Consider the following 27,383-nt stretch of genomic DNA (forward strand, 5'->3'; position numbering starts at 1 on the left):
ACCCACCCATTCATCCATCCATCCACCCACCCACCCATCCACCCACCCACCCACCCTCCCATCCAGCCACCCATTCGCATCCACCATCTACCCGTCCAGGCTCCTACTCATTTGCCAATCTATTCATCCATCTCCCCGCCCATCTGTTCATCCACCTTATCTATCCATTTATCTACCTACCTACTAGCTCACCTGTTCATGTGCACAGGCGGATGGATGGACATTTAAATGTAGAGATGGACTGATGGACGGATGGATGTGCAGATGGGCAGGTAGGTGTGTGGGGGATGGGGGATGGGTGGATGGAGAGCTAGGTGCGGTGCTGCACACCAGTAATTCCAGTCCTTGGGAAGCTGAGACAGGAAGATCACAGCAGGCACTAGGCCGTCCTCAGCAACTTAGTGAGACCCTGTTTCAAAATAATAAAGTAGAGCTAGGGGTGTAACACAGTGGTAAAATGCCCCTGTGTTCAATCCCCATTTACCCAGAAAAAAGTAAATGCTTAGCTGGGTGTGGTGGCACACGCTTGGAATCCTAGTACTTGGGAGGCTGAGACAGGAAGATTACAGGTTCGAAGCCAGCCTCAGGAACTTAGTGAGGCTTTCAGCAACTTAGAGAGACCCTGTTTCCAAATAAAAATAAAATAAAATAGGGCTGGAATGTAGCTCAGAAGTAGAATGCTCCTGTATTCTCATCACCACAAAATAAACGCACAGATACAAAAAGATAGATAACTAAATAAATGAATCGGAGCCGGGGGTGACGGTGCAGGCTTGCAATCCCAGTACTTGGGAGGCTAAGACAGGAGGATTGCAGGTTGGAGCCAGCCTCGGGAACTTAGCAGGCTCTCAACAACCTGGTGAGACCCTAGTGGGCCCCTGTGCGCCAACACTGCCAGCTTCCTGGGTTCCCTAGCTAGCCGCAGCATGCCGGGCCTGGAGGCCAGCGCGGGCTGGTGGGGGAGCCCTGGCCCTCCCGGTGGGCTGACCCCAGCGGGCTGGCCGCCCTCGCGCTCTTTGGGCCTCCAGAGAGCTCGCGAGCCAGGCGGTTAGGAGGCACCTGGCCACCCTTCAGCGCCGTGGCCGCCGGTGGTGCTCGCCGGGGACCTCGGCGCGCCCCGGGCAGTGGCGTGGAAAGTCCAGGCCCATGTGGCACGGAGGAGGGGATGAGGGAGGGGAGACGCCAGAGGACGCACGCGGCGAGTATTTTTAGGCATTGAAAGCAGCCCTGAAGTATTTCCTCCGCCGCTCCCAAGCGAGCCGGTGACTCCTCCGGCTCCGGCGGGGGCGGGGCGCGTGAGTCATCGCGCAGCCGCACAGGCGAGGGGTCCGGGGGCCACGCGCGGACGCTTCGTGTATTTATTGAGCGTCTGCAGTATAGTCTGCTGACCTTAAGATGGATACTTCATGTATTTTTCTGATCCGCCCCTGTTTGGGGGAGCTGCTGGTATCCCCATGACTGCGGGGGAAACTGAGGCTGGTGGGTGGGGTCTCCTTCAACAGGCTCCTGGGCCATGGGTCTCCACCCGTCCCTGGGCTGTGCTAGGGTAGGGGGATGACGCGCGCGCGCGTGTGTTACCAAGAATTGAGCCCAGGGGCATTCTACCTCTAGTATTCATTCATTCACGGGGTTGAACCCAGAGGCATTCTACCTCCAAGCTACACTCCCAGCCCGATTTTTTATTCGGAAACAGGGTCTCACTGGGTCGCTGAGAGCCTTTCTATGTTGCCAAGGCTGGCTTTGAACCTGCAGTTCTGTCTCAACCTCCCAAGTACTAGGATTGCAAGTGTGGGCCACCACGCCTGGCTTTTATTTATTTATTTACTCTGTGTGGTACTGGGGGTGGAACCCGGAGGCTTTCTACCTCCGGGCTATACTCCCAGACCTATTTTACACTTTATTTGGAAACAGGGTCTAAGTAGCTGAGAGCCTAAGTAGCTGAGGCTGGCTTCGAACCTGCGCGATCCTCCTGTCTCAGCCTCCCAAGCGCAGATTACAAGCGTGCGCCACCACGCCCGGCATATATATATATATATATATAGTGTGTGTGTGTGTGTGTGTGTGTGTGTGTGGCACTGGGGATAGAACCTAGGGATATTCTACCTCTGCGCTACACCCCCAGGGCTACTTTATTCTTTTTTTTTTTGGTGGTATTGCGGGTAGAACTCAGAGGCTTACTACCTCCGGGCTATACTCCCAGACCCATTTTATATTTTATTTGGAAACAGGGTCTCACTAAGTTGCTGAGAGCCTCACTAAGTAGCTGAGGCTGGCTTCAAACCTGCGCGATCCTCCTGTCTCAGCCTCCCAAGCGCAGGGATTACAAGCCTGCGCCACCACGCTCAGCTCTTTATTCTTTATTTTGAAACAGGGCCTCACAAATTGCTGAGGCTGGCCACAAATCTGTGATTCTCCTGTTTCAGCCTCCCAGCTATCAGGATTACAAGCATGTGTCACTATGCCTGGCTTTATTTATATTTGTGTGGACCTGGGGTTTGAACCCAGGGGCAGTCTACCTCCGAGCTACACCCCCAGCCCTACTTTTTACTCTTTATTTTGAAACAAGGTCTAAATTGCAGAGGGTCCCACTAAATAGCCGAGGCTGGCCACAAACTTGTGGTCCTCCTGTCTGAAGTAGTGATTACAAGCATGTGCCACCATGCCTAGCTCCCAGCCCTATTATTTATTTGTTGTTATTGTGCTGGGGATTGAACCCAGGGGCAGTCTACCTCCAAGCTACACCCCTGGACCAATGTGTGAATGTGTCACTGGGGATGGAGCCCAGGGGACTTTCTACCTTCAGGCTATACCCCTAGACCTATTTTTATATTTAATTTGGAAACAGGGTCCAAGTTGCTGAGAACCTCACTAAGTAGCTGAGGCTGGCCATGAACCTGTGTGATCCTCCTGCCTCAGTCTCGCAAGTACTAGGATTACAAGCACGCACCACTACACTTGGCTCCAATTTTTTAATATACTAATTTATTTTTGCGGGTCTGGAGATGGGACCTAGGGGCATTTGACCTCCGAGCTACACCACCTGCCCTATCTTTTATTCATTTTGAAACAGGGTCTAAGTTGCAAAGGGCCTAAGTAGCTGAGGCTGTCTGCGAACCGCGATCCTCCCGGTCTCAGCCTCCCGAATGCTGGGATGACAAGTGTGCAGAGAATGAATTTTTGATGGATTTCCTGTCTTACCTGTCCCATCTCAACCTGGTTTTGCACTTAAAATACTGAAACTGGGACATGGGCATCAGATCCATCAAGGCTACATAGGGAAGTGCGGGGGCCAAAGCAGGTGGCTCACTGTGTCTGGGCAGTCTGGGTGGGTTTGGGAAGAGACAAACCTCTGTGGCTTGCCCCTCAAGCCTCCGTTTCTCATCTGTGAGTACCACGGGAGACAGGTGCCAGGCTGGAAGGTATCTGGGGAACCCACAGGGCTGAACAGCACCCAGAGGGCAGCCAAGAGACTCCTGCTCACCTCCATCTCCGGGGCCTGGGAAAGCAGGGTGGAGGCTGGTACCAGCTCCTGCTGCTCAGGGCACCAGGCTTCGCACACCGGCCTTGTAGGTGCCCAGCCTGGGAGCAGGCCCCCCTCCCCAGCACACAAGGGCACCCTCCATCCTGGGCTGAGCCTGGCGCTGCCCCCTTGTCTCCCCTCCCCCCTTGCCTCTGACTGTTCCAGACCCCCCCACTCTGCTCCCACCTACCGGGCACAGGACATCTGCACAGCAGCAAGTCATCTGGGACCCTCTTATCCAATCTCAGGATGCTGGCCTCCACCAGGGCTCCTCCAGTCCTGTGTCCCCTGCTCCCCTGACCACCTTCACCTGGCCACACATCCCACTTTTTTTTTTTTTTTGCAGTACTGGGAATGGAACCCAGGGGCACTCTACCTCTGAGCTACACCCCCAGCCCTATTTATTTTGAAACAGGGTCTCACTGAGTTGCTGAGAGCTTCACTAAGTAGCTGAGGCTGGCTGTGAACCTGCACAATCCTCCTGAATGCTGGGATAACAAGTGTGCCACCGTGCCCGGCTTCACACACCCTTCTGCAGGTTCAAGCTTTTTTTTTTTTTTTTTTGTGGTACTGAGGGTGGAACCCAGAGGCTTTTTACCTCCCAGCTATGCTCCCAGACCCATTTTCTATTTTATTTGGAAACAGGGTCTCACTAAGTTGCTGAGAGCCTCACTAAGTAGCCGAGGCTGGCTTCGAACCTGTGCGATCCTCCTGTCTCAGCCTCCCAAGCGCGGGGATTACAAGCGTGCGCCACCACGCCCGGCTTAGGTTCAAGCGTTTGTGTGGACGGGAAGTTGTGGCACTGGCTGGGCCTCCTTCCACACTTGGGGGACGGGTGGGTGGTCCCTGGGTCCATCTGCGAGGAGTGGGGGCAGGGGACATCCAGGGAAACAGGACCCAAGCTGCCTGGGGGCCTCTGCGTGGGGCATGTGGCTGGGCCGCCTCTGTCTAGGGGACAGGGTGGCCCTACCCAGCCAAGCCCAGCTGAAGCACAGGCCGCAGGAGGGCTCATGGGCCTCCGTGCCAGAGAGAACGAGGTGGGGGGACACCTACAGGAGAGCAGGCCCCTCAAGTGATGGCAGGGGTGCCACTGGGCCAGATCATCAGAAACTAGAAAGATCTGGAAGCCTGGGCTCAGGACTAGGCTGCTGCTTTGGGTTCCTCTTCCCTGGGAGGGGGCCGAGGCTTCTTAAAACCAACCAGGAAGGAGGTGGCCCACGGCTGTCCCGAGGCTGGACTCGGGTAGAGGCTTCCAGAAGCCCACAGTACCTGAGTCGAAGGCAGCGGGGCAGACAGGGCCAGGGGAGGGAGCTGGGCTGGAGCCAGGCTGCCTGGCTGGGAAGCCTAAGGCAGTGTAATGCAGCAGGCCTGGCTCCAGGACCATCAACCTTGAGGCCAGGGAGGGGCTGAGCCCTTCACTGAGAGCCCCTGGGGTCACGCCAAGGGCCTGGGCCAGCGTCCCAGTCACCAGACTAAGAACCCAGGAACGCTGAGGACAGAACCCCAAGAGCCAAGAAGTGGGCCTCGGGTCCCACCAGCCCCGGTGAGTGTGCAGACTCCCAGGAGAGCTGTGGCCGGCAGGCCCTGTGGTTCCTCCCTTCTGCTTACAAAGGGAAAACTGTCCGCAGACATGGGTGCTGGACGCGGTTCCCCAAGTGCTGAGTCTGCGTCTGGGTGCCTGTCGAGGTGTGAGCGGCGGGGCCAGGCCTGGGGGAGCAGAGGCCTGAAGTCCTGTGCTCCCACGGCGGCACAGGCAGGGTCCAGCGCAGCGCCCGTCACGCCTGGCTCCGGCCCTGAGCTCCCTGGCTCTGTCCTACAGAGGTGACAGGGACCCTCACAGGACCCCGCTTGCCTCTCCTGAGAGGACAGGAGGGTGGCCTCCCCTGCCCGGTCACAGCCACAGTGGCCCAGGACGGGGATGCCGCGCACTGGGCACTGGAGGCTCAAAGGGACGGTGGCACTTGAAAGTGCTTTTATTTTCGTAACAGGACAGGAAGCCAAGGGGTGTGGACTCCAGGGCACCCACTTGTCCTTGTTCGTTCAGAAAAGGCGATCTGGGGCTGAGAGCCACACCTGCCCCGCACCTGGAGACCACACAGAACCTTCACGCCGTGAGACTCCTGCACAATGCCCAGTGACGGTTCCAACCGAGCAACGGCTGTCTTCAAAGGAAAGCAGGGACTCTGCCTACAGGGAGCGTCTCCAATGCCTCGTCCCTGCTTCCCTGGCGCTTCCAGGAGCTGCTGCCCAGGCGGCTCACTGCTTGCCGGCCTGCCTGCCTGGTTTCTTCTCGGGCTGGCCTCTGCCCGTGCCAGGGATCCCGCCTCGACCCCGGCCGCCAAACACACCTGTGGGGCAGACAGAGTGGGCTGCAGCTGCGACCCCCGCCGCGCCCCAGGCTCGCTGTGGCCAGGCTGGGGCTCGCTGGGGGCCACCCATCATCGGGGCTGTCAGAGCAGACAGGGGGGACCCTGCTGTCTCCACCCCAGGAGGGAACCACGCCTGCCCTGCAGCCTCAGCCTGCGAGGGTGGACTGGGCCTGGCTTTGTGAGGCTCCCAGAAGGGACAGATGTGACCGGCGCAGAGCCTGTCCTCCAGGAAGCCTCAGACAGCTGCTCCCCTCAGGAGCCCTGGGCTCGGGGACCCAGCGTCCTTCCCAGCCCAGAGTCTCAGCGTCAGAAACAGGAAGTGTGCAGACAAGGAAAGGAAGCCAGGGGACCCACCTCGGCCAGGGCCGCCCACGCCGCGGCCCCTCTGCTGCTTCTGTTGCTGCAGGCCGCCGCGGCCCCGGCCCTTGGCCACCACCTCCTCCTTGACCATGTCGATGACCTCGTCGGGGATACGCAGGTACTTGATGGTGCTGCCGCGGATGTAGCACTCGGGCATCCGCCAGAACTTGTCCCCGTCCTGCATGTGGGGGGGTTACTCCTCTCAGCAGGCCAGCTGGGGACCTTGGACCTGGGGTCTCTGCGGAGAGGCAGATCCCATCTCTGCCGGGAGCCCGGGCGCCCTGAGCTGCGAAGTCTTGGATGTGGGACAGGAAAGGGAGAGGGCCTAGCCCCCAGGAGGGGGGCCTCTCCTGCTCCTGGGCAACCACGCAACCGCATACCCATGAGGAAAGGCCCCAGTGCGACCGCCAGGAAGACGGCCTCCTCCCCGCACCCTGGCAGGGCCTGGCCGGCAGCGCTGGCGATCCTGCCGGTCTGCACTGGGGCTCGCCACCTACAGCCCTGAGCCCGGAGGGGTCAAGGGCCGAGGCTCCCGCTCCTTCCTGCCCCAACCACCTGCCCAAACCTCCTCCCCGCACCGCCCCATTCATCCACTCCAGGATCATCTCCTAGCTGGGCAAGGGGTGCACGTCTGGAATCTCAGTACTTGGGAGACTGAGACAGCAACAGAATGAGGCCCTAAGCAATTTACCGAGACCCTCTTTCAAAGAAAATATACAACACCAGATGTGCCGGCATGGTGACACACGCTTACTTGTAATCCTAGTACTTGGGAGGCTAAGACAGGAGGACTGCAGGTTCAAGGCCAGCCTTCGCTAGTGAGACTCTCATCAACTGAGGAAAACCTGTTTTTATTTATTCCTTCAGTGGTACTAGTGATTGAGCCCTATTTCTAAATTCTATTTTGAAACAGGGTCTCACCACTTGCTGTGGCTGTCCTCGAATGTCTGATCCTCCTGTCTTAGCTTCCTAAGTACTGGGGTTACAAGCATGTGCCGCCAAGCCTGGCTTTGAAACCCTGGTTTTTTTCTTTTTTCTTTTGTGGTACCGGGGATGGAATCCAGGGGCATTGTACCTCCGAGCTATACTCCAGCCCTATTTTTTATTCTTTATTTTGAAACAGGGTCTCACTGAGTTGCAAAGGGCCTCAATAAGTAGCTGAGGCTGTCTGTGAACTGTGATCCTCCTGTCTCAGCCTCCCAAATACTGGGATTACAAGTGTGCTCCACTACGCCTGGCTATTTTTTATTCTATATTGAAACAGGGTCTCACTGAGTTGCAGAGGGACTCACTAGGTAGACGAGGCTGTTCGTACACTGCAATCATTCCTGTTTCAGCCTCCTGAATGCTGGGATTACAAGCATGTGCCACCACACCCAGCTCTCAAAATCCTGTTTTAGAGCCGGGCGTGGTGGCGCACGCTTGTAATCCCAGCGCTTGGGAGGCCAGGACAGGAGGATCGCATAGGTTCGAAGCCAGCCTCAGCTGCTTGGCAAGGCTCTCAGCAACTTAGTGAGACCCTGTTTCCAAATACAGTATAAAATAGATCTAGGAGTGTAGCCAGGAGGTAGAAAAGCCCCTGGGTTCCACCCTCAGTACCACACACACACACACACAAAAAAAAAAAATAAATAAAAAAATAAATAAATAATACAAAACGGGCTGGGGGTGTAGCTGAGAGGAAGAGCATACCAGGATTTATTTCTCAGTATCACACCCACAAGAAAAAGAAACATTGGGGAAAAAAATGTGTCTGTTTTGAATACATACATTTTTCTTATTGTGATTTCATAAAAAAGATAGCACAGCCATTTACGACACGTACATTGTGTCAGGTACTATCAGTTACCTAGAGATTTTTTTTGCAGTACTGAGAATTGAACTCAGGGGCATTTTACCTCTGAGCTACACACCTATCCTTATTTTATTCTTTTATTTTGAAACAGGGTCTCTAAGTTGCAGAGTACCTCACTTAGTAGCTGGGGTTGTCTGCAAACCTCTGATCCTCCTGTCTCAGCCTCCCAAGTACTAGGCTTACAAGCGCGTGCCACCACGCTGGGCTCTAGAGATGGTGCGTGCGTGCATGCGTGTGTGTGCGTGCGCGCGCGTGCGTGTTACTGAGGAGGGAACCCAAGGTATTCTACCTTTGGGCTATGCCCCTAGCTCTCTATTACTTTTTATTTGGAAACAGGGTCTTAATAAGTTGCTGAGGCTGGTTTTCCATCTGTGATCCTCCTGTCTCAGCTTCCCAAGCACTAGGATTCCAGGCATGCGCCACCACACCCAGCCCTAGAGATGATTTAAAGTCTCCTGGAAGCCTGGTATGCTGGCACACACTTGAATCCCAATACTTGGGAGGCTGAGACAGGAAGATTGCAGGCTTGTGGCCAGCCTCAGCAAATTAGTGAGACCCTGTTTGAAAATAAATAAAACTGGACTAGGGGTATAGCTCAGAGGTAGAACACCCTTAGGTTTAAGCTCTGCTACTAAAATAAAAAGTGTACTGGAAGTCCACCACGTTGGTGCACATCTGTAATCCAACAAATTGAGAGGCTGAGACAGGAGGATTGCAGGTTCAAAGCAGCCTTAAACACAGTGGGGCCCTCAGCAACTTAGAATGTTTTTCAAAATTAAAAGTAAGAGCTGGGTGTGGTGGTACACACTTGTAATCCTGGTACTTGGGAGGCTGAGACAGGAGGATCATAGGTTTGTGGCCAGCCTCTGTAACTCAGTGAGACTCTGTTTCAAAATTGAAAAAAAAAAAAAAATAATAATAGGGGTGGGGATGTAGCTCAGAGATAGAATGGCACTGGTTTTAATCCCCAGTATCAACAAAAATAAAAAGGGCTGGAGATGTAGCTTGAAGGTAGAATGCCCTAACACCAGTACAAAAAAAAAAAAAAAAAAACAAAAAAAAACCAAACAAGGCGAGGCACGGTGGTGCACAGTTGTAATCCCAGCATTCAGGAGGCTGAGACGGTTTACAGACAGCCTCAGCGACTTAGCAAGGCCCTTCACAATTAGTGAGACCCTGTTCCAAAAAATAAAAAGACTAGCCGGGCGTGGTGGCGCACGCTTGTAATCCCCGCGCTTGGGAGGCAGAGACAGGAGGATCGCGCTGGTTCGGAGCCAGCTGTGCTGGCTTAAGAGACCCCGTTTCCACATAAAAAGGTAAAAAAAATAGGTCTGGGAGTGTAGCCCATGGGAGTGTAGCCCGGAGGTAGAAGGGCTTCCAGGAGCCCCAGTACCACCAAAAATAAATAAATAAATAAAAATTTAAAAAATAATTAAAAAAATAAAAATAAATAAATAAAAAGACTAGTGGTGTATTCATTTTGAGTCACCCCCCCATGCCACTTTGGCATGGGGCTGTATTTCTATTTTCTGTATTTCTATCTTTCTAATAAACTTCTTTAAATCTTCAAAAATAAATAAATAAAAAGACTAAAAAAAAACAGGGCTGGGGGTGTAGCTCGGGGGCCAATGCCCCTTAGTTCTATCCCTAATACCACACACACACAAAACAACTCCTGGCGCCGTGAGAAGTGCTGGGGAACAGGGCCGCTGTCAGTGATCCAGAGTAGACCCAGAGAGGCCGGAGATGGGCGTGGCAGCTCTAGGGCGCTAACTTTCTGGGCTAAGGGAGCCTGGAGACAGTGGGAGGGGCACACGCAGCCAGACCGGCCCACGCTTGGGCCCTGACTCCAGGAAGCCGCTGCCTCCCTGGACATGTCACGCCCTGACCAGGACAAGCCCCGGCCACCCCCTCCACTGCCATCTCCTGTGAGCTCAGCTCCCCAGCACCATTCCCTGAACCCCGATAAATCAAACCTGCAGGTCTCCCGCACCTTTAGAAGTCACAGCATGCCCCAGGCCTTCAGGACAGGGCGCAGAGCCTCAGTACAGCCCTCGCCCACCTTTGCCCAGCTTTCTGCTTGAAGAGCATGCACTGCGGCCAGGCTGGCTCCCTTCCTGCCCTTCCTTATGCCGCTGGCTCCGGTCCCAAACCGCCTGCTCCTTGGCACCCTCCACCTCTGGGCGGACACTCTTGGTGACCGGGTGCATCTGGATCAGGCCAGTGGAGACACTGGCCAGGGGCGCATGCTTCCCAGCAAGGGCAGCATGGGGCTCAGGCCACAGGACGCGCAGGCCAGCCAGATAAAAATGGCTTCATGAAAGCTCGGCCGGCCCATTCAGGGCTGGGCTCCGGCCTTCTGCTCCGGGCGGCCCTGGTGATGGAGGGCTCAGCTCATTCCTTGGTCCGCCTAGCTTCCTCTTCAAATCATGGAGAGCAAAGACCAACACCCCAGCTCCCACCACACCCCAGTGCCCCTTCCCGCTGTCCTGTTTGGTCCCGGGGGTGGTGAAGGCCTGTGACCCCAAGGGAACTACGCCAAGCCCCAAGCTCGGGTGGCACTCCCTGCCAGGCACCTCCTGGTCCCCCGGACGTGCACCCCCAGTCCAGTCCAGGTGGCATCACAGCTGAGGGCCGCTTGGGGGGCTGCCCTGCCACAGCCACGCCTGGGGATCTGAGGCCCTCCTGGTTGGGGTGGCATGAGCGGACAGAGAAGCGGCGGCAGACGGGGCGCGCACTCACCCGGGAAGTGCAGATCACCTCCCGCAGGTTGATGTTCATCCAGTTGTCGCAGCTCACCAGGTGCCCGTTGTAGGTCTCTCCGTTTTTGAGTTCCACCAACTAGACACGGGGACAGCGGTCAGCCGCGGCCCAGCAGCCGGCAGAGCCCGCCCCAGGCCCCACCCCACAGGCTCTGCCTCCTCAGGGTGCTACGGCCACACTGCTGGGCTTCCTGACACTGTCTTTCCTTTGAGGTACTAGGGATGGAACCCAGGGCCATTCTACCTCTGAGCTACACTCCCAGCCCCATTTTTTTACTCTTTATTTTGAAACAAGGTCTCACTGAGTTGCAAATGGCCCAAGTAGTATCTGAGGTTGGCTGCAACCCGTGATCCTTCTGTTTCAGACTCTGGAATGCTGAGATTATAAACTGTGCCACCACGCCCCGCTTAAAAAAGCTTTTAACATTGCGTGTGGTGGTGCATGACTGTAATCCCAGTGCCTGGGAGGCTGAGATAGGAGGATCACAGTTTTGAGGTCAGCCTCAGCAATTGAGTGAGACCCTGTATCTAAATAAAAAATAGGCATGGTGACACATACCAGTAACTCAGAAGGCTGAGGCCGGAGAATGACAGCCTCAGTTATTCAGCGAGGCTCTTCGCAACTCAGTGAGACCCTGCTTTGAAAATGAAAAGACTAAAAACTAGGGTTGGGGTGTAGCTCGGAGGTACAATGCCCCTGGGTTCCATCCCAGCACCACAAAAAAAGAAAAAGAAAAAAAAAAAAAGGAATAAAAAGCTACTTATTGATGTCCTTTGCAACTCAGTGACACTGTTTCAATAGAGAATAAAAAATAGAGGTAGAATGCCTCTGGCTTCCATCCCTGTACTGCAAAAAAAAAAAAGAATTCAAAAGGGCTGGGAGTGTAGCTCAGAGTGCTCCTGGGTTTAAGCCCCAGCACTGCAAAATAAAATAGGGCTGGGGATGTAGTTCAGAGGTAAAATACCTCTGGTTTCAATCTAGTTCAGAGGTAAAATACCTCTGGTTTCAATCCCCGCCAACACGCACACACGCCCAGCACAGTAGCCCTGGCCTGTCATCTCGGCAATTCAAGGGGCTGAGGCAGGAGAATTGTGGGTTCAAGCCCAGCCTGGGCAACTTAGGGAGACCCTTTCTTAACAAAAGGCCGAGAGCCGAATGTGGTGGTGCACAACTGTAATCCCAGTACTTGGGGAGTGAGACAGGAGGATAGAAAGTTCAAAGCCAACTTCAGTAACTTGGTGAGACTTTGTTTCAAAAATAAAAAAATAGCTGGGCGTGGCAGAGCATGCTTTAATCCTAGTACTTGGGAGTCTGAGAGGAGGATTGCAGCTTCTTGGCCAGGCCTTCCACAACTTAGAGATCCTGTTTCAAAACAAAGAATACAAAACAGGGCTGGGGGCGTAGCTCATGGATAAAATGTCCCTGGGTTCAATCCCTAGTACCACAATAAACAAAGCCAGCCGGCCGGCCAGCCAGCCAACCAGGTGTGCTGGTGTACGCCTGCAATCCCAGGACCTAGGAGGCTGAGATAGGTGAGCACTGGTTTGAGGTGAGCCTTAGCAATACCAAGATCCTTAGCAAATTAGCAAGACCCTGTCTCAAAGTAAAAAATAAAAAGGGCTGGAAGTATATAGCTCAGAAGTAAAACACTACTGGATTTGATCTCTTTACCACACAAAAGGCCGGGGGCATATGTGGCCCAGCATTGGCCTAGCATGCCTGAGGCCATGGTTCGATCTCCAGTACCACAGCATGTAATTGCTGTGGAGATTAGTGAAGTGGTGTCTACTTTGTGGTGTGGTATGAAATTGGGGATTGAACCCAGGGGCACTCTACCTCTGAGCTATACCACCAGCCCAATATATTTTCTTTCTTTCTTTCTTTTTTGAAGTACTAGGGATAGAACCCAGGAGCATTCTGCCTTCGAGCTACACCCCCAGCCCAATTTTATTCTTTATTTTGAAACAGGGTCTCAGTTGCAGAGGGCCTCACTAAGTAGCTGAGGCCATCTTCCAACCATGACCCTCATGTCTCTGCCTCCCAAATGCTGGGATTACAAGCGTGCGCCACCATGCCCGGCTTATTTCTTAATTTTTATTTTGAAACATGGTCTCACTAAATTGCTGAGGGCTTCACCAAGTTGCTGAGGCTGGCCATGAAACCTGTGATGCTCCTGTTTCAGCCTAAGTACTGGGATTACAAGCATGCGGCTGGGTGTCACATTTTACACACCTCTAGTACTTGAAGTTTTCAGTGAGCATGTATTATTCTCCAAGGAGCAGAACTTGGGTCTGGAAAGGAAGAAAACCCACTCCCCCCTCACACCCCAGCCCTGCAGCCACTCACCATGGGGTGGTTCTGAGCTGTCTTCAGCAGAGACAACGGGAGCTGCAAGGCAAATGGGCGTGTGAGTTGCTGACCGGCACCCCAATACTCCCCGCAGAGCACCAGGGTGCAGGAACACTGATCCCCAACTCCACTCCATGCACCCCACAGCACACACTGCCTCCTGGATGAGGAGCGTCACACCCGCCCCACCCCAGGGCAGCCACTCTGCTTTTCCAGGGGACAGGGTGGGGCACTGCCCTGTGTCTATGAACAGCACCAGGACTCCCATTTTCTGCTCAGCTACACGGTGTCTCTGAGATGTACCAGGCCTATGACTGACCCTTGCACCCAGGCTCCAAGAGCAGGTGCAAAATAACCCAGGCAAATAAAACTGCCTACGGCTGAATATGTACAGATAGATTATTCCCCCAAAAGATACAGAATGGCAACTGTGTACACAACACTTATATTGTAGCGTGTATTCTTTTTTTTTTTTTTTTTTTTTTTTTGCAGTACTAGGGATGGAACCCAGGGGCATTGACCTCCAAGACACACACCCCCAGCAGTATTTTTTTTTTTAATCTTTATTTATTTTGGGGGGAGGTCTGTGGATGGATCCCAGGGACATTCAACCTCCAAGCTATACCCCTACCCTATTTTTATTCTTTATTTTGAAACAGGGTCTCACTAAGTCACGGAGGGCCTAAGTAGCTGAGGCTGTCCACAAACCACGATTCTCAGCCTCCCAAATGCTGGGATTACAAGCGTGTGTCACCACGCCTGGCTTTAGTGTTTTTATTTTTTGAAAACAGGGTCTCACTGAGTTGCGAAGAGCCTCGCTAAGTAGCTGAGGCTGTAAACCGCGATCCTCCAGTCTCAGCCTTCCAAGTGCTGGGATTTCAAGTGTGCACCCCCACGCCCAGCCCTGTATCGTGCACTCTACGTCAGCTACAGAGGATTTGTCTATGAGAAGGTGTGCAAACCCGGCGTGGTGGCGCCTGCTTGTAATCCCAGCATTAGGGAGGCCGAGACAAAAGGATCCAGGTTCAGAAACAGCCTCAGCCACTTAGTGAGAGAAGCTTTGCAACTCAGCGAGACCCTGTTCCAAAATAAAGAATAAAAAATAAGGCTGGAGGTGTAGCTTGAAGGTAGAATGCCCCTGGGTTCCATTCCCAGTACTGCAAAAAAGTAAAAAAAAGGAGTTATGTATAGGTCCTACGTCCTTTTACAGAAGAGATTCACACATGTGTGGATTCGAGCTTCCAAAGGGGCCCTGTGGATACCGAGGGACAACTATTTACAGCTGGGACCCAAGGACCACATCTCCTGCCCCAGATGGAGGTAAGAATGCTACAGCGTGGAGCTGGACAAACCTGCCAAGGAACACACTGGGAGACAGAGCCCGCGTGACCCCGTGCCCAGCCTCACTGGCCCTGCTGGGCATCGCCTGCAGGCCAAGGTGTTCAGGACTGCAGCTCACCAGGCTAGAATATGCCAGAGGCCTGGGTATCACAGGCAGTGACAGGTAACCGGTGGGACCTTTAAAAACACACCGAGATCAAGTGAGCTCTCAGGTATCTCCCTTTTTACCATTACTGAATCGATCTTTTCTCTCTCTTTTGTGGTACTAGGAATGGAACCCAAGGACATCCTACTTTCAAGCTATACCCTCCCCCAGTCCAATTTCTTTTATTTTGAATCTCACTAGGTTGCGGAGTCTCAGTACATGGCCGCGTCTGCCCTTCAACCTGCGATCTTCCTCTCAGCCTCCAAGTACGAGGATTACAGGCGTGCACTGAGCTTCACCCCCGGCCCTATTTTTATTTTGAAACAGCCTCTCACTGAGCTGCAAAGGGCCTCACTAAGTAATGAGGCTGGCCATGAACCTGCAATCCTCCTGTCTCAGCCTCCCCAGTACTGGTATTACAAGTGTGCCCCACCATGCCCAGCTTTGAATTTCTTTTTCAAGACAATTACGTGGAAATTTTCTTTTGGGGGGGCAATTATTGCTATTGAACCCAGGGGCTTTCTGAGCTATAACCCCCAGCCCTTTTTATTTTTAGTTATTTTTGAAGTTCTGGGGGGTGGAACCCATGGGGGTTCTACCTTTGAGCGACACCCCCAGCCCTATTTTTTATTCTTTATTTTAAAACAGGGTCTCACTGAGTTGCAAAGGGCCTCGCTAAGTAGCCGAGGCTGTCCGTGAACCAGGATCCTCCTGTCTCAGCCTCCCAAGTGCTGCGATTAGAAGCCTGCGCCACCAGGCCCGGCTGCCCTTTTTGAGAGGCTGCTCAAACCTGTGCTGAGACCTCCTGTCTCAGCCTCCCACTGCGCCGTGTATGTTCCTTTGTGGGGGGGGGGTCGTCTCACTACATTGCTGGCCTGAAACTACTGTGTTGCAGCTACTGCTACAGCCTCACATGTGCACCCTGTGTGGTCATTTTTGTGTGTGGTGCTGGGATGGAACCCAGGGCCTCAAGCATGCTAGGCACATGCTCTGTATTGTTATGACTGGGGAAAAATTCAGCTGTTCTCATTTTGGAAACACAAAGAATGACTCACCCCCTAGGGACTGCCTCTGGGTTTCCAGAAAGGAGGTGACTCAGGTGGCCCTGCCCAGGTCCAGGGTCCACTCCAGTGTGGCCCCGATGAGGTCTGTGGCCGCAGGAACATCTCACATGGCAACAGACAGAGCCTTCAGAGCGTGGCCTGGCGGCTGGACTCCCAGGCAGCCCTGGCTCCCGCCCAGGAGGCGGGAACCCCAAGGTCTCTCCCTGCAGAGGCTAGGAGTGGCCCTCAGCCCCATGGGTGGGAATCCAGTGTCCCACAGGCCTTTCCTGAGAAGCGCTCCCAGGGGAGGCCAGGCCAGCAGGAAGCCAGGCCCAGGCCCACTTCCTCCACGGGCTTCCTGGAAGGGCCAGATAAGGAGGAAGAGGCCTTGAGGTGAGGGGGCGGCTGCTCCCAAACAGCGGTGGGCGGGCTGGGGACAGAGGCTGCATCTGTGATCTGCCACCAGCTGTACAGGAAACCCCAAACCTCGCACTGAGCTGAGGCCCACCCACCAGTCCTGCGGGAGCCCGGGCTCTCCACTCCCAGATCCACACGGGAATCTGAACCCAGGGGCACCAGGCACTTGGCCTTCTTCCCAAGTCACCAGAGGAGGCAAGGGGCACTGGTCCTTGAAGCCAAGGACAAAAAGGGCTCGGCAATCATTTGGTAGATGAGACCAGGCCCTACCAAGGGAGGGCCCTGCCCAGAGAGCGTGTGACGTCTGAGACACGCACCTTCCACCTTGGGGAGAGTCCTTCCTGGGCCACCCTCGGCCCCAGCAGCACCGCCTGAGAGGACACAGTGCTTCGTGGGTTCCTACCCACAAAGTACAGGAGAGAGGGGCTGGGGAGCAGCCCAGTGCAGGCACCGGCTTAACATGTGCAAGGCGGGGGCTCTAAACTCAGCATAGCCAGAAAAAAAAGCGGAAGAGAACATCTGAGCCACAGATGGGCCGGGCGGGCTCTCCCAACAGGCCCTGGGGAGCCACAGACCCAGCGGAACCCCCCCCAACCGCAACCAGCGACCTCTGCCCCTACTGCTGCCCTGCAGAGGCGCCCTGCCCCACACCCTCCCCTGCCGGGTGGCAGCCAAGCCGTGACTCCTGGCTCCTGTGCACGAGCCCTCTTAATGGCCGCCCTCTGCGGTACGGCTGTTTGTTTCCATCTCAGGCTGCAGCCAGTCTCTAATTATCTTGTTTATTAATTACCTGCCTCCCCTGCTATACTGGAAAACCCATACAGTGGGCGTGAGCTTCCTCTAGTGCCAAGTACGCAGGGGGCTGGGCACAAGAGAGGAACTCACTAAATATCTGCTGAATAAACACAGGAGGGAAAACACCCTCCCCCCAAGGGAGGCCACAGGGCAGGTGGAGTTCCACCGCCCAGATAAGGAGAGGTGCCAGCAGGTCAGGAGCTCCTGACTCCCAGATTACAGCCTGTGAGGGCTGGGATTAAAAGCCAGGGGCAGGGACCACATCTTGCCCTATTCTGAGTTGTCATCTTAAAGCGATGCTGGAGACAAGAGGTCAGAAGGGGTGAGTCCTGCTGGGGAGAATGGGGGCGCACACCTGGAATCCCAGTACTTGGGAGGCTGAGACAGGAGGATTGCAGAATCACGGCCTGCCTCGGCTACTTAGTGAGGCGCTCCACAATTTAGTGAGACCCTGTCTCAAAATAAAAAATACAAAGCAGAGTGTGGTGGCGCACGCTTGTAAATCCTAGTACTTGGGAGGCTGAGACTGGAGGATTGCAGGTTCGTGGCCAGCCTCAGCTACTTAGTTGAGGCCCTCTGCAACTTAATGAGACCCTGTTTCAAAATATAAAAAAACAGGGCCAGGTGTGGTGGTGCATGCTTGAAATCCCAGCATTTGGGAGGCTGATAGGAGGATGAAGGTTCGCAGACAGCCTCAGCTACTTAGTGAGGCCCTTTGTAATTCAGTGAGACCCTGTTTCAAAATAAAGAATAAAAAATTGGGCTGGGGGTGTAGCCTGGAGGTGGAATGCACCCAGTACCAGCTAAACAAACAAAAATAAATAAATAAAAAATAGGGCTAAGGGTGTAGCTCAGAGGCAGAGCCCCCTGGGTTCAATATCCAGTACCCTCACACATACACACAGATAAAACTAAAAAGGCCTGGAGAGCGCCTGGAGGTAGAATGCCCCTGGGTTCAATCCCTAGTATAAAAAAAGTAGAAGTAAAGGAGCGAGCGGGCCACTTGAGATGCCACCTTGGGATTGGGACCCCTTGAGCTAGGACAGTCCCGAGCGTTTGAGCTTGGTGAGAGAATTCCTCTCTCTAGGCTTTCCTGGAACAACTGGAATCTAGTCTCCAGGTCTCCATGGACTAGAGACTGAAACCAGAGGCTCCGGATTCAGGAAGCTTTGGGGATCCCCACCCCCACGGCTCATCCAGGCCACTCCTCCTGACCCAGGCCTGACCAGGGGAACCGGGAGTGCGCCTGTGTCCCTGCCTCTTCTGCTCTGGGCACTCCTCCAGGAGAGTCCTGGAAAGTCAGGCTCTGGGCTCCGCATGCTGGGAAGGTGGTAACAGGCCGGATGGAAGAGTGTGCACCTTGTACAGGTGCTGTTCTGGACACGGAATACATTCAGTACAAAATCGAAGATCCTGCTGCCAGGGAGCTTAACAGCAATGATCTTTCCAGGCCTGCTATTCCCTCCTGCCAACCTCACCACACGTGTGACACGGGATAGGAGCCCTCACTACTCTCTGGCTCTGAGAATGGTGCAGCCACCCCTGGGGGCCCTTCTCCTAGTTTCCTAGCACCCCCCACCATCTCACAGAATGACCGTAGAAGTCACCCCCCCCCACACCGCCTTGGTTTCCCTCCTTAACACAGGAAAGCCGGGTCCTGGTGCACCAAAGGAGCCCCCTGAATTCTTCCATGTCGTTGGGGTCTCCAGCAGGTTCTCGCTGAGATCAAGAACTGGGCCTCAACTGCTCCTGTTAAATGGAAACGCACCGCCCCCTTAGCCTGCTGTGGAGGTTGTACACACCTGCCATCCCTACCCAGGAGGCTGAGAGGCAGGAGGATGGGAAGCTGGAGGCCAGCCTGGGCAACTTACACAGAGCCTGTCTAAACAGAAAAGAATAAAAAGGGACGGAGTGGAGCTCGGCGGTGGAGCGTCTGCCTAGCGTGGGTTAGGCCTTGGGTTCCATCCACAGTAACTCAGAAAGAAAAGAAAAACGCCTCCCTACCCCTGGAAGGAAATGCTGTGACCCAAGAAGAAACAACTCACTCTACACCTGTTTTTTACAGAGAGAAGAATGTGCCGCTAACATTCTGAAATATCTTGCAACCCCTCGAGGTCCCGGAACGAGTTTTATTTTTTGGCTGTACTGGGGATTGAACCCAGGGGCATTCTACCTCTAAAGCCATATACTCCCTGGCTCTGTTTCTCTTTTATTTACTCTTTGAGACATTGGGGATTGAATCCAGGGACATTCTACCTCCGACCAGACCCCCTAACCCCCTTCTTTCTTTTTAAATATTTATTTATCTAACTATTGTGTTACTGAGGACTCAACTCAGAGGCCTTTTACCTCGGAGCTACACCTCCAGCCCTGCTTTTTATTCTTTTTTTTTTTTTTTGGTGGTACTGGGGGTGGAACCCAGGGGCTTTTCTACCTCCGGGGTATCCTCCCAGACCGATTTCATATTTTACTTGGAAACAGGGTCTCACTGAGTTGCCGAGAGCCTCACCAAGCAGCCGAGGCTGGCTTCGAACCCGTGCGATCCTCCGATCTCGGCCTCCCGAAGGCTGGGCTGACCAGCGTGCGCCCCCAGCCCGGCTCCCGCAGCCTACCCTGCTGAACACGCCGCGCCCTCCGGCGGCCGCGTGTCCCCGCCCACAGAGTGCAAAGAGACTCCAGCCCCAAACCCCGACCGTGGCGTGCTGCGAGGCGCCGGCAGCGGCGCTGGCTTCCTCCCGCCTCAGTTTCCCCGCCCCGCACTACGGGGCGGGACTCAGGCAAGGCTGTAGGTTCACCCCTCCACCCCGATGGCCGCGTCCCGCCGCCAGGAGACCCCGCAGTCAGTCGCCGCGCCCTCACCATGTCGCCGGCGGGGACCGGGGCCGCCGGCCACTTCCGCCGCCGCCACAGCCGCTCACGCTCCCGCCGCGCGCCGCCCCGCCCCGCCGCGCGCCGCTAGGCTGAAAAGGAGCGGCAGAGACCCCCAGCCAATCGGCGCGCAGCCGGGCGGGCGGACGACCAATCATCGTGGAGCGGGGCGGGGCCTGTCGGGGCGGGGGCGGGGCGGACCGTGTTCCCGCCAGAGAAAGGAGAGAGAGAGCCGTAAAGTTGTCTCGGCAAGTGACGCAAAAAGGCGCAAAGCGACCGCTCGCCAGTTCGGAATGCATTGTGGGTAGGGACGCATGCGCCAAGTGAGCCCCGCGCGGTCGTGCTGCTCTTGTGGGCGGAGCCAGCCAGTGCCTCTAGACCGATCTGGGACCAGCCGAGCCTCTGCAGTTATTGGGGCGCGCCTGGTGCTATTAGTCTCCTGGTTCCCCTTGTTTTTATTCTGTGTTTGTGTATGTGAGTGTGTGTGTGGGGTGCTGAGGACTGAGCACAGGGGCGTTCTACCTCTGAGCCGCACCCCAGCCCCTTCTGATTTTTATTTGGAAGCAGAGTCCCCCTGGGTCGCGGACTCCGAGCCTGGGGGCCTCCGGTCTCGGCCTCCAAGGATGGGGTTACAGCCCCGGCGCCTGTGCTCTCTGCTGGGGAATGGGGATGGGAATGGCGTCCCTACCTCTAGGCAGCACTGCTGTGGTTGAAAGAGAAGGGCAGAGCCGTGGACACATCCCCCTCCGGCCTCTGCCCAGAGGCCCGCAGGGACCCCGGGCAGCGCCACTAGGCCCAGCTCAGACTGTCAGGATCCCCTTAAACACTGTAACAGCTATTTACCTAGAACATACTTTTTTAAAATTTTATTTTATTTTTTTGCAGGTGTGGAACCCAGGGGCATTCGACCTCCAAGCTACACCCCCTGCCTTGTTTTTTATTCTCTATTTTAAAACCGGGTCTCGCCGGGCGTGGTGGCGCACGCTTTTAATCCCTGCGCTTGGGAGGATGAGACAGGAGGATCGCACAGGTTCGAAGCCAGCCTCGGCTTCTTAGTGAGGCTGTTTCCAAATAAAATATAAAATAGGTCTGGGAGTATAGCCCGGAAGTAGAAAGCCTCTGGGTTCCACCCCTAGTACCACCAGTAAATAAATAAACAAACAAATAAATAAAACCAGGTCTCACTGAGTTGCGGAGGGCCTCACTAAGTAGCTGAGGCTGTCCGCGAACCGCGATCCTCCGATCTCAGCCTCCCGAATGCTGGGATTACAAGCGTGCGCCACCACGCCCGGCCCTATTTTATATTTTATTTGGAAACAGGGTCTCACTAAGTTGCTGAGAGCCTCGCTAAGTAGCTGAGGCTGGCTTCGAACCTGCGTGATCCTCCTGTCTCAGCCTCCCAAGCGCGGGGATTACAAGCGTGCAGCACTATACCCAGCTCCTTTTTAACTTTTTGCTTTGAAACAAGGTCTCACTAGATTTCTTAGAGTCTTGCTACATTGCTGAGGCTGTTCTTGAACACGGGATTGGCAGATTTCACAGAATTTCTTTTTTTTGGTAATAATAGGGATGGAACATAGGGGCATTCTACCTCTGTCTGCCAGACACCCTCCCCCTTTTTTTGGCTACACCCCCAGCCCTATTTTTATTCTTTATCTTGAAACAGGGTCTCACTGAGTTACAAAAGACCTCACTAAGTAGCTGAGGCTGGCCCAAATAATCCAAATCCTCCGGTCTCAGCCTCCCAAATGCTGGGATTACAAGCGTGTAGCCACCATGCCCGGCTCCCTTTTTTTTTTTTTTTTTTTTTTTTTTAAACAGGGCTTCACTAAATTGCAGAGGGCCTCACTAAATTGCTTAAGCTGGCCACAAACCTGTGATCCTCCTATCTCAGCCTCCCAAGTACTGGGATTACAAGCATGGGCCACCACACCCAGTTTTGCAGAATTTCTGAGAACAGAAAATGGGCCAGCCTGGAGCCAGGTGTGATTGTGCACACCTGTAAATCTCATTACCTGGGAGGCCGAGACAGGAGGATGGCAGGTTGGAGCCTAGTGTCAGCGACTTAGACCCTATTTCAAACAAAAAATAAGATAGCTCTGAGTTGTAGCTCAGAGGTAGAACGCCCCTGGATTCAATCCCCAGTACAAAAAGAGAAGGAAGGAAGGAAGGGGGCAAGGCCGGAGCTCCAGCTCAGAGCACTAGACCACTAAATACATATCTTAGGTTGGAGTTTCCCCACCTCCAGGAGCCAGGTTGAGATAGGGACTCTAGAGCACAGGTGGCGCACGCTTGTCATCCCAGCGTTCGGGAGGCTGAGACAGGAGGATCGCGGCTCGCAAACAGCCTCAGCTACTTAGGCCTTTTGCAACTCAGTGAGACCCTGTTTCAAAGTAAAGAATAAAAACTAGGGCTGAGGGTGTAGCTCGGAGGTAGAATGCCCCTGGGTGCCATCCCCAGTACCGCACACACACAAAAAGCACAGGATTTCCTAGTGGGTGGCCCTTGGGAGCCCCTGTGGGGCTGAGGCAGAGTGGGAGGGTTTCTGCATGGAGTGGCAGGCAGCAGAGCAGGCTGTGGGGGGCCAGCCCTGTGGGAACCTTGGGGAGCCAGTGCCTCATGGCGGTCCTGCCCTGGGAGCAGACCAACCAGAGCTTTGACTCTGCCAGGTCCCTGAATCCTCAGCTAAGGGTGGCTCCCAGGAAACCCAGTTCCCCAGGCAATGCTGGGCTGCCCTGCACCCAGGTAGGATGAGCTGTGGTCCTCAGAGAAGGCCCGAGGACTCCTACAAAAGGAAGCCGGGCATAACGGCGCACACTGTAATCCCAGTACTTGGGAGACTGAAACAGGGGGGTCACAGATTCAAGATCAGCCTGAGTCAGGCAGTATGGCGCCTGCCTATAATCTCAGTATTTGGGAAGCCGAGACAGGTGTATTGCAGGTTTGAGGCTAGCCTCAGCAACGTAATGAGGACCTTGGCAACTGGGCTAGATCCTGTTTCAAAATAAAAATAACACCGGGCGTGGTGGCGCACGCTTGTAATCCCAGCATTTGGGAGGCTGAGACCGGAGGATCACGGTTCATGGACAGCCTCAGCTACTTAGTGAGGCCCTTTGCAACTTAGTGAGACCCTGTTTCAAAATAAAAAATAAGCCGGTGGTGGTGGCACACGCTTGTAATCCCCGCGCTTGGGAGGATCGCACAGGTTCGAAGCCAGGCTCGCTGGCTTAAGAGACCCTGTTTCCAAAATAGGTCTGGGAGTGTAGCCCAGAGGTAGAAGCCCCCTGGGTTCCATCCCCAGTACCAATAATTAATAATAATAATAATAATAATAATAATAATAATAATAAAATAGGGCAGGGGGTGTAGCTCAGAAGTCAAATGCCCCTGGGTTTCATCCCCAGACCCCCCACCCCTCCAAAATAGGGCTGAGGGTATAGCTCAGAGGTAGAATGCTCCTGGGCTCAACCCCTAGTAACAAACGTACACACACACACGCACACACTCACACACACACAGAGGAAGCACAGAGGGCTCATGGGGTGGTATGGGATGCCATGGCCGTGCACCCCTCGGGGAGACAGTCCTCAGAGCCCGGGGAGGAGGGAAATTCCCCAAGACGAGGGGCCCGTGAATTCGGGGCGCAGACGGTCCTGAGCACTCCCGTGATGAGCCAGCCCCACTGGGTGGCCCAGATGTGCCGTGGAGGCCGGGACGGTGTAGACGCCGGCAGCATGCCAACCCCAGTGTGCCAAGTGGGTCAGAGGCATCCAGGGGCCCGGCCAAGGCTTGTTTGCCAAGGGCAAAAGCTGCTTGGTGTAAACAAAAGAAACCAGCGACTTGAGATGCCCTGGCAGGAACACGACCCAGGGAGGGGAGGGCGAGGCGCCACACTCCAGCACCCTGCGGCTCTTCTGGACTTTTCTACAGGCCTCAGAAACGCCAAGGCGTCCGTGAAAGCCGGCCTCTGGCGCCCTCGTGTGGCCGGACTGGGTCACCGTAACTTGTTTAGCAGTTTCCGGCGGGGTGGGCAGAAGAGCGCTCTCCCCGCCCCGCTGCCATGGCAACTGGCTCAGGGAGCCCCTCTGGACGCCACGTCGAATTACATTCCGCCCTGGGAGTCGGGGGTGCGCCGTGGGAGGGTGCTGGCCCAGCGCGCCAGAGGCCTGAGGTTCTACCCTTTTTCAGTTTTATTTTTTATTTTTGGCGTACTGGGGATGGAGCCCAGGGGCTTAAGCTACACCCCAGCCCTGTTTCTTATTCTTTACTTTGAAACAGGGTCTCACTGAGTTGTGGAGGGTCTCACTAAGAAGCTGAGGCTGTCCGCGAACCGCGATCCTCCTGTCTCAGCCTCCCGAATGCTGGGATGACAAGTGTGCGCCACTAAGATTCTTTCTTTGATTCTTCTTTCTTTCTTTTCTTTCTTTCTCTCTCTTCCTTCTTTCTTTCTCTCTCTTTCTTTCTCTTTGTACTGGGAGCAGAACCCAGAGGCTTTTCTACCTCCAGGCTATACTCCCAGACCTATTTTTTATTTTTTTATTTTTTGCAGGTCTGGGGATGAAACCCAGGGGCATTTGACGTCCGAGCTACACCTCCTGCCCTATTTTTTATTCTTTATTTTGAAACACGGTCTCACTGAGTTGCAGAGGGCCTCACTAAGTAGCTGAGGCTGTCTGCGAACCATGATCCTCCGGTCTCAGCCTCCCGAATGCTGGGATGACAAGCGTGCGCCACCATGCTCACCTCCTATTTTATATTTTACTTGGAAACAGGGTCTAAGTAGCTGAGGCTGGCTTTGAACCTGTGTGATCCTCCTGTCTCAGCCTCCCAAGTGCGGGGATGACAAGCGTGCGCCACCACGCCCGGTCTTCACTAAGTTTCTGAAGCTGGCCTTTAATACTAAGATTATAGGTGTGCACCACCACACCTGGCAGCCTTAGAATCTTTTGTGCATGGTCTGCTGGGTATTAAATCCAGGAGCATGCTACCTCTGAGTTATAGCCCAGTCTCATTTTTATTCTTTTGAGTCCTGAGGCTGGCCTCTACACTGTGATCCTCCTGTCCCGGCCTCTAAGTCCTAGGGTTGCACCACCAGACCTGGCTTCACTGCTCTTTATTCTCCCTTGTAAAGATGAGGAAATCGAGGCTCAGAAGGGGAAAATAACAAGCTTGGCCACGCAGCACTCTGACGGTCGGGAAGAACTGGGTCCAGGCCGCTGCCGCCAACCACTACACCTCCCTCCTTCCACTCACTCTCCCTAAACAAGCAAACAAACAAAAATTGCATTAAAATTTTAAAAGTAAGCAGGCGTGGTGGCGCACGCTTGTAATCCCAGCATTCGGGAGGCTGAGACAGCAGGATCGCGGTTCGCGGACAGCCTCAGCTACTTAGGCCCTTTGCAACTCAGTGAGGCCGTTTTTCAGAAAAAAAGAATTAAAAAAAATAATAAAAAATAGGGCTGGTGGTGTAGTTTTAGAAAGCCCCTGGGTTCCATCCCCAGTACCGAAAAAAAAAATTTTTTTTTAAAGAACAAGTCTTTACATATGATAAAAAAAATTTTTTTTTAAAGCTCTAGGAAGCCAGGCATGGTAGCGCACGCCTGTAAGCCCAGCATTTGGGAGACTGAGACAGGAGGATCTGGATTTGTGGCCAGCCTCAGCTACTACTTAGTGAGGCCCTTTGCAACTCAGTGAAACCCTGTTTCAAAATAAAGAATAAAAATAGGGCTGGGGGTGTAGCTCACAGGTAGAATGTCCCTGGGTTCCATCCCCAGTACTACCTACCTACCTACACACACACACACACACACACACACACACACACAAGCTCTAGAAAATAGGCTCTGGAACCCACATTCATTATATTATATCAAAGTTGATTTCCTAGGTTTTTTTTTTTTTTTTTTTTTGGTGGTACTGGGGGTGGAACCCAGAGGCTTTCTACCTCTGGGCTATCCTCCCAGACCTTTGTAATATTTTATTTGGAAACAGGGTCTCACTAAGTTGCTGAGAGCCTCACTAAGTAGCTGAGGCTGGCTTAGAACCCGTGCGATCCTCCTGTCTCAGCCTCCCGAGCGCGGGGATTACAAGCCTGCGCCACCACACCCGGCAATTTCCTGGTTTTGAAAATGGCTAAAGAAGACATATATCATTAGAAGTTGATTGGAAACTATTTTTGTAACTTTGTGTCACTTTTTATTTTTTTTTTGTACTGGGGATTAAACCCTGGAAAAATCTACTTCTGAGCTACTAGGCCCTCTGCCCTATTTGTGTGTGTGTGTGTGTGTGTGTGTGTGTGTGTGTGTGTGTGTGTTGTTGAGGACTGAATTCAGGGCACTCTACCTCCAAAATACACCCTCAGACTGATTTCATTTTTTATTTGAAAACAGGATCTCAGCTGGGCATGGTGGGGCACACTTGTAATCCCAGTACTTGGGAGGCCGAGACAGGAGGATCGCCGGTTCCTGGCCAGCCTCAGCTACTTAGTGAGACCCTGTTTCCAAATAAAAGAGTAAAAAATAGGGCAGGGTGTGTGTGTGTAGCTCAGAGGTAGAATGCCCCTGGGTTCCATCCCTGGTACCAAAAACAAAACAACAAACAACAAAATCAGAATAAAACAGGGTCTAAGTTGCTGAGACTGGCTTCAACCTGCGGTCCTCCTATTTCAGCCTCCTAGCCTCATTTTTTTTGTTTTTGTTTTTTTTCTCTTCCCAAGTACTGGGATTACAGGCCTGAGCCGGTGCCTGCCTAACACCGGCTGAGTCACACTGTTCTGTAAAACCACCACCACCTGTTTACCTGGCGGCTGCCGGGAGCGCGCTCCTCAACCTTTAGCTGCTGTGGACGGCGCTGCCCTGGGCGTTGATGTGCCGGGCCATGGACACCTGTTCATGACTATTTACTTCTATACCTAAGAGTGGAATTACTTGTTCCTAAATTAACTCTATAGCCGGGCGTGGTGGCGCACGCTTGTAATCCCCGCGCTTCGGAGGCTGAGACGGGAGGATCGCGCGGGTTCGAAGCCAGCCTCGGCTACTTAGTGAGGCTCTCAGCAACTTAGTGAGACCCTGTTTCCAAATAGAGTATAAAATAGGTCTGGGAGTATAGACCAGAGGTAGAAAGCCTCTGGGTTCTACCCCCAGTACCACCAAAAAATAAAAAAAATAAATTAACTCTATATTTAACTTTCCGATGAACTGCCAAAGTTTTTTTTTATGGCTGCCTGCTTTCTTGGTCCCAACTTTCCAAGAGTTTTGTGGTTGTTGTGGTCACCGTTGTTTTGCAGTGGGCAAGCGTGCTGCGGGCACTCTGCCGCCGGCACTCTGCCGCCAGCCGCGCCCAGCACTTTTTATATCTTAGTTTATTTATTTATTTAAAAAAATTTTGCCGGGCGTGGTGGCGCACGCATGTAATCCCCGCGCTTGGGAGGCGGAGACAGGAGGATCGCGCAGGTTCGAAGCTAGCCGCGCGCGCTGGCTTAGGAGACCCTGTTTCCAAATAAAAAAGTATAAAAAATAGGTCTGGGAGTGTAGCCCGGAGGTAGAAGGGCTTCCAGAAA

General features: G+C 53.8%; 1 protein-coding gene across 1 annotated transcript; it reads right to left on the reverse strand.

Annotated features, from left to right (window-relative positions):
• Positions 1 to 5,776: 5,776 nt before the first annotated feature.
• LSM4 (LSM4 homolog, U6 small nuclear RNA and mRNA degradation associated) lies at positions 5,777 to 13,484 on the reverse strand (the record flags this gene model as incomplete). Its single annotated transcript, XM_080715438.1, has 5 exons — positions 5,777 to 5,868; positions 6,244 to 6,427; positions 10,847 to 10,945; positions 13,214 to 13,255; positions 13,371 to 13,484. 5 exons carry the CDS (start codon positions 13,482 to 13,484, stop codon positions 5,777 to 5,779), a joined length of 531 nt encoding a protein of 176 aa, XP_080571564.1.
• Between the last annotated feature and the right edge of the window lie 13,899 nt (positions 13,485 to 27,383).

The sequence above is a fragment of the Muscardinus avellanarius genome (assembly GCF_963383645.1).
Source record: "Muscardinus avellanarius genome assembly, chromosome: 18".
Taxonomy (NCBI): Eukaryota; Metazoa; Chordata; class Mammalia; order Rodentia; family Gliridae; genus Muscardinus; species Muscardinus avellanarius.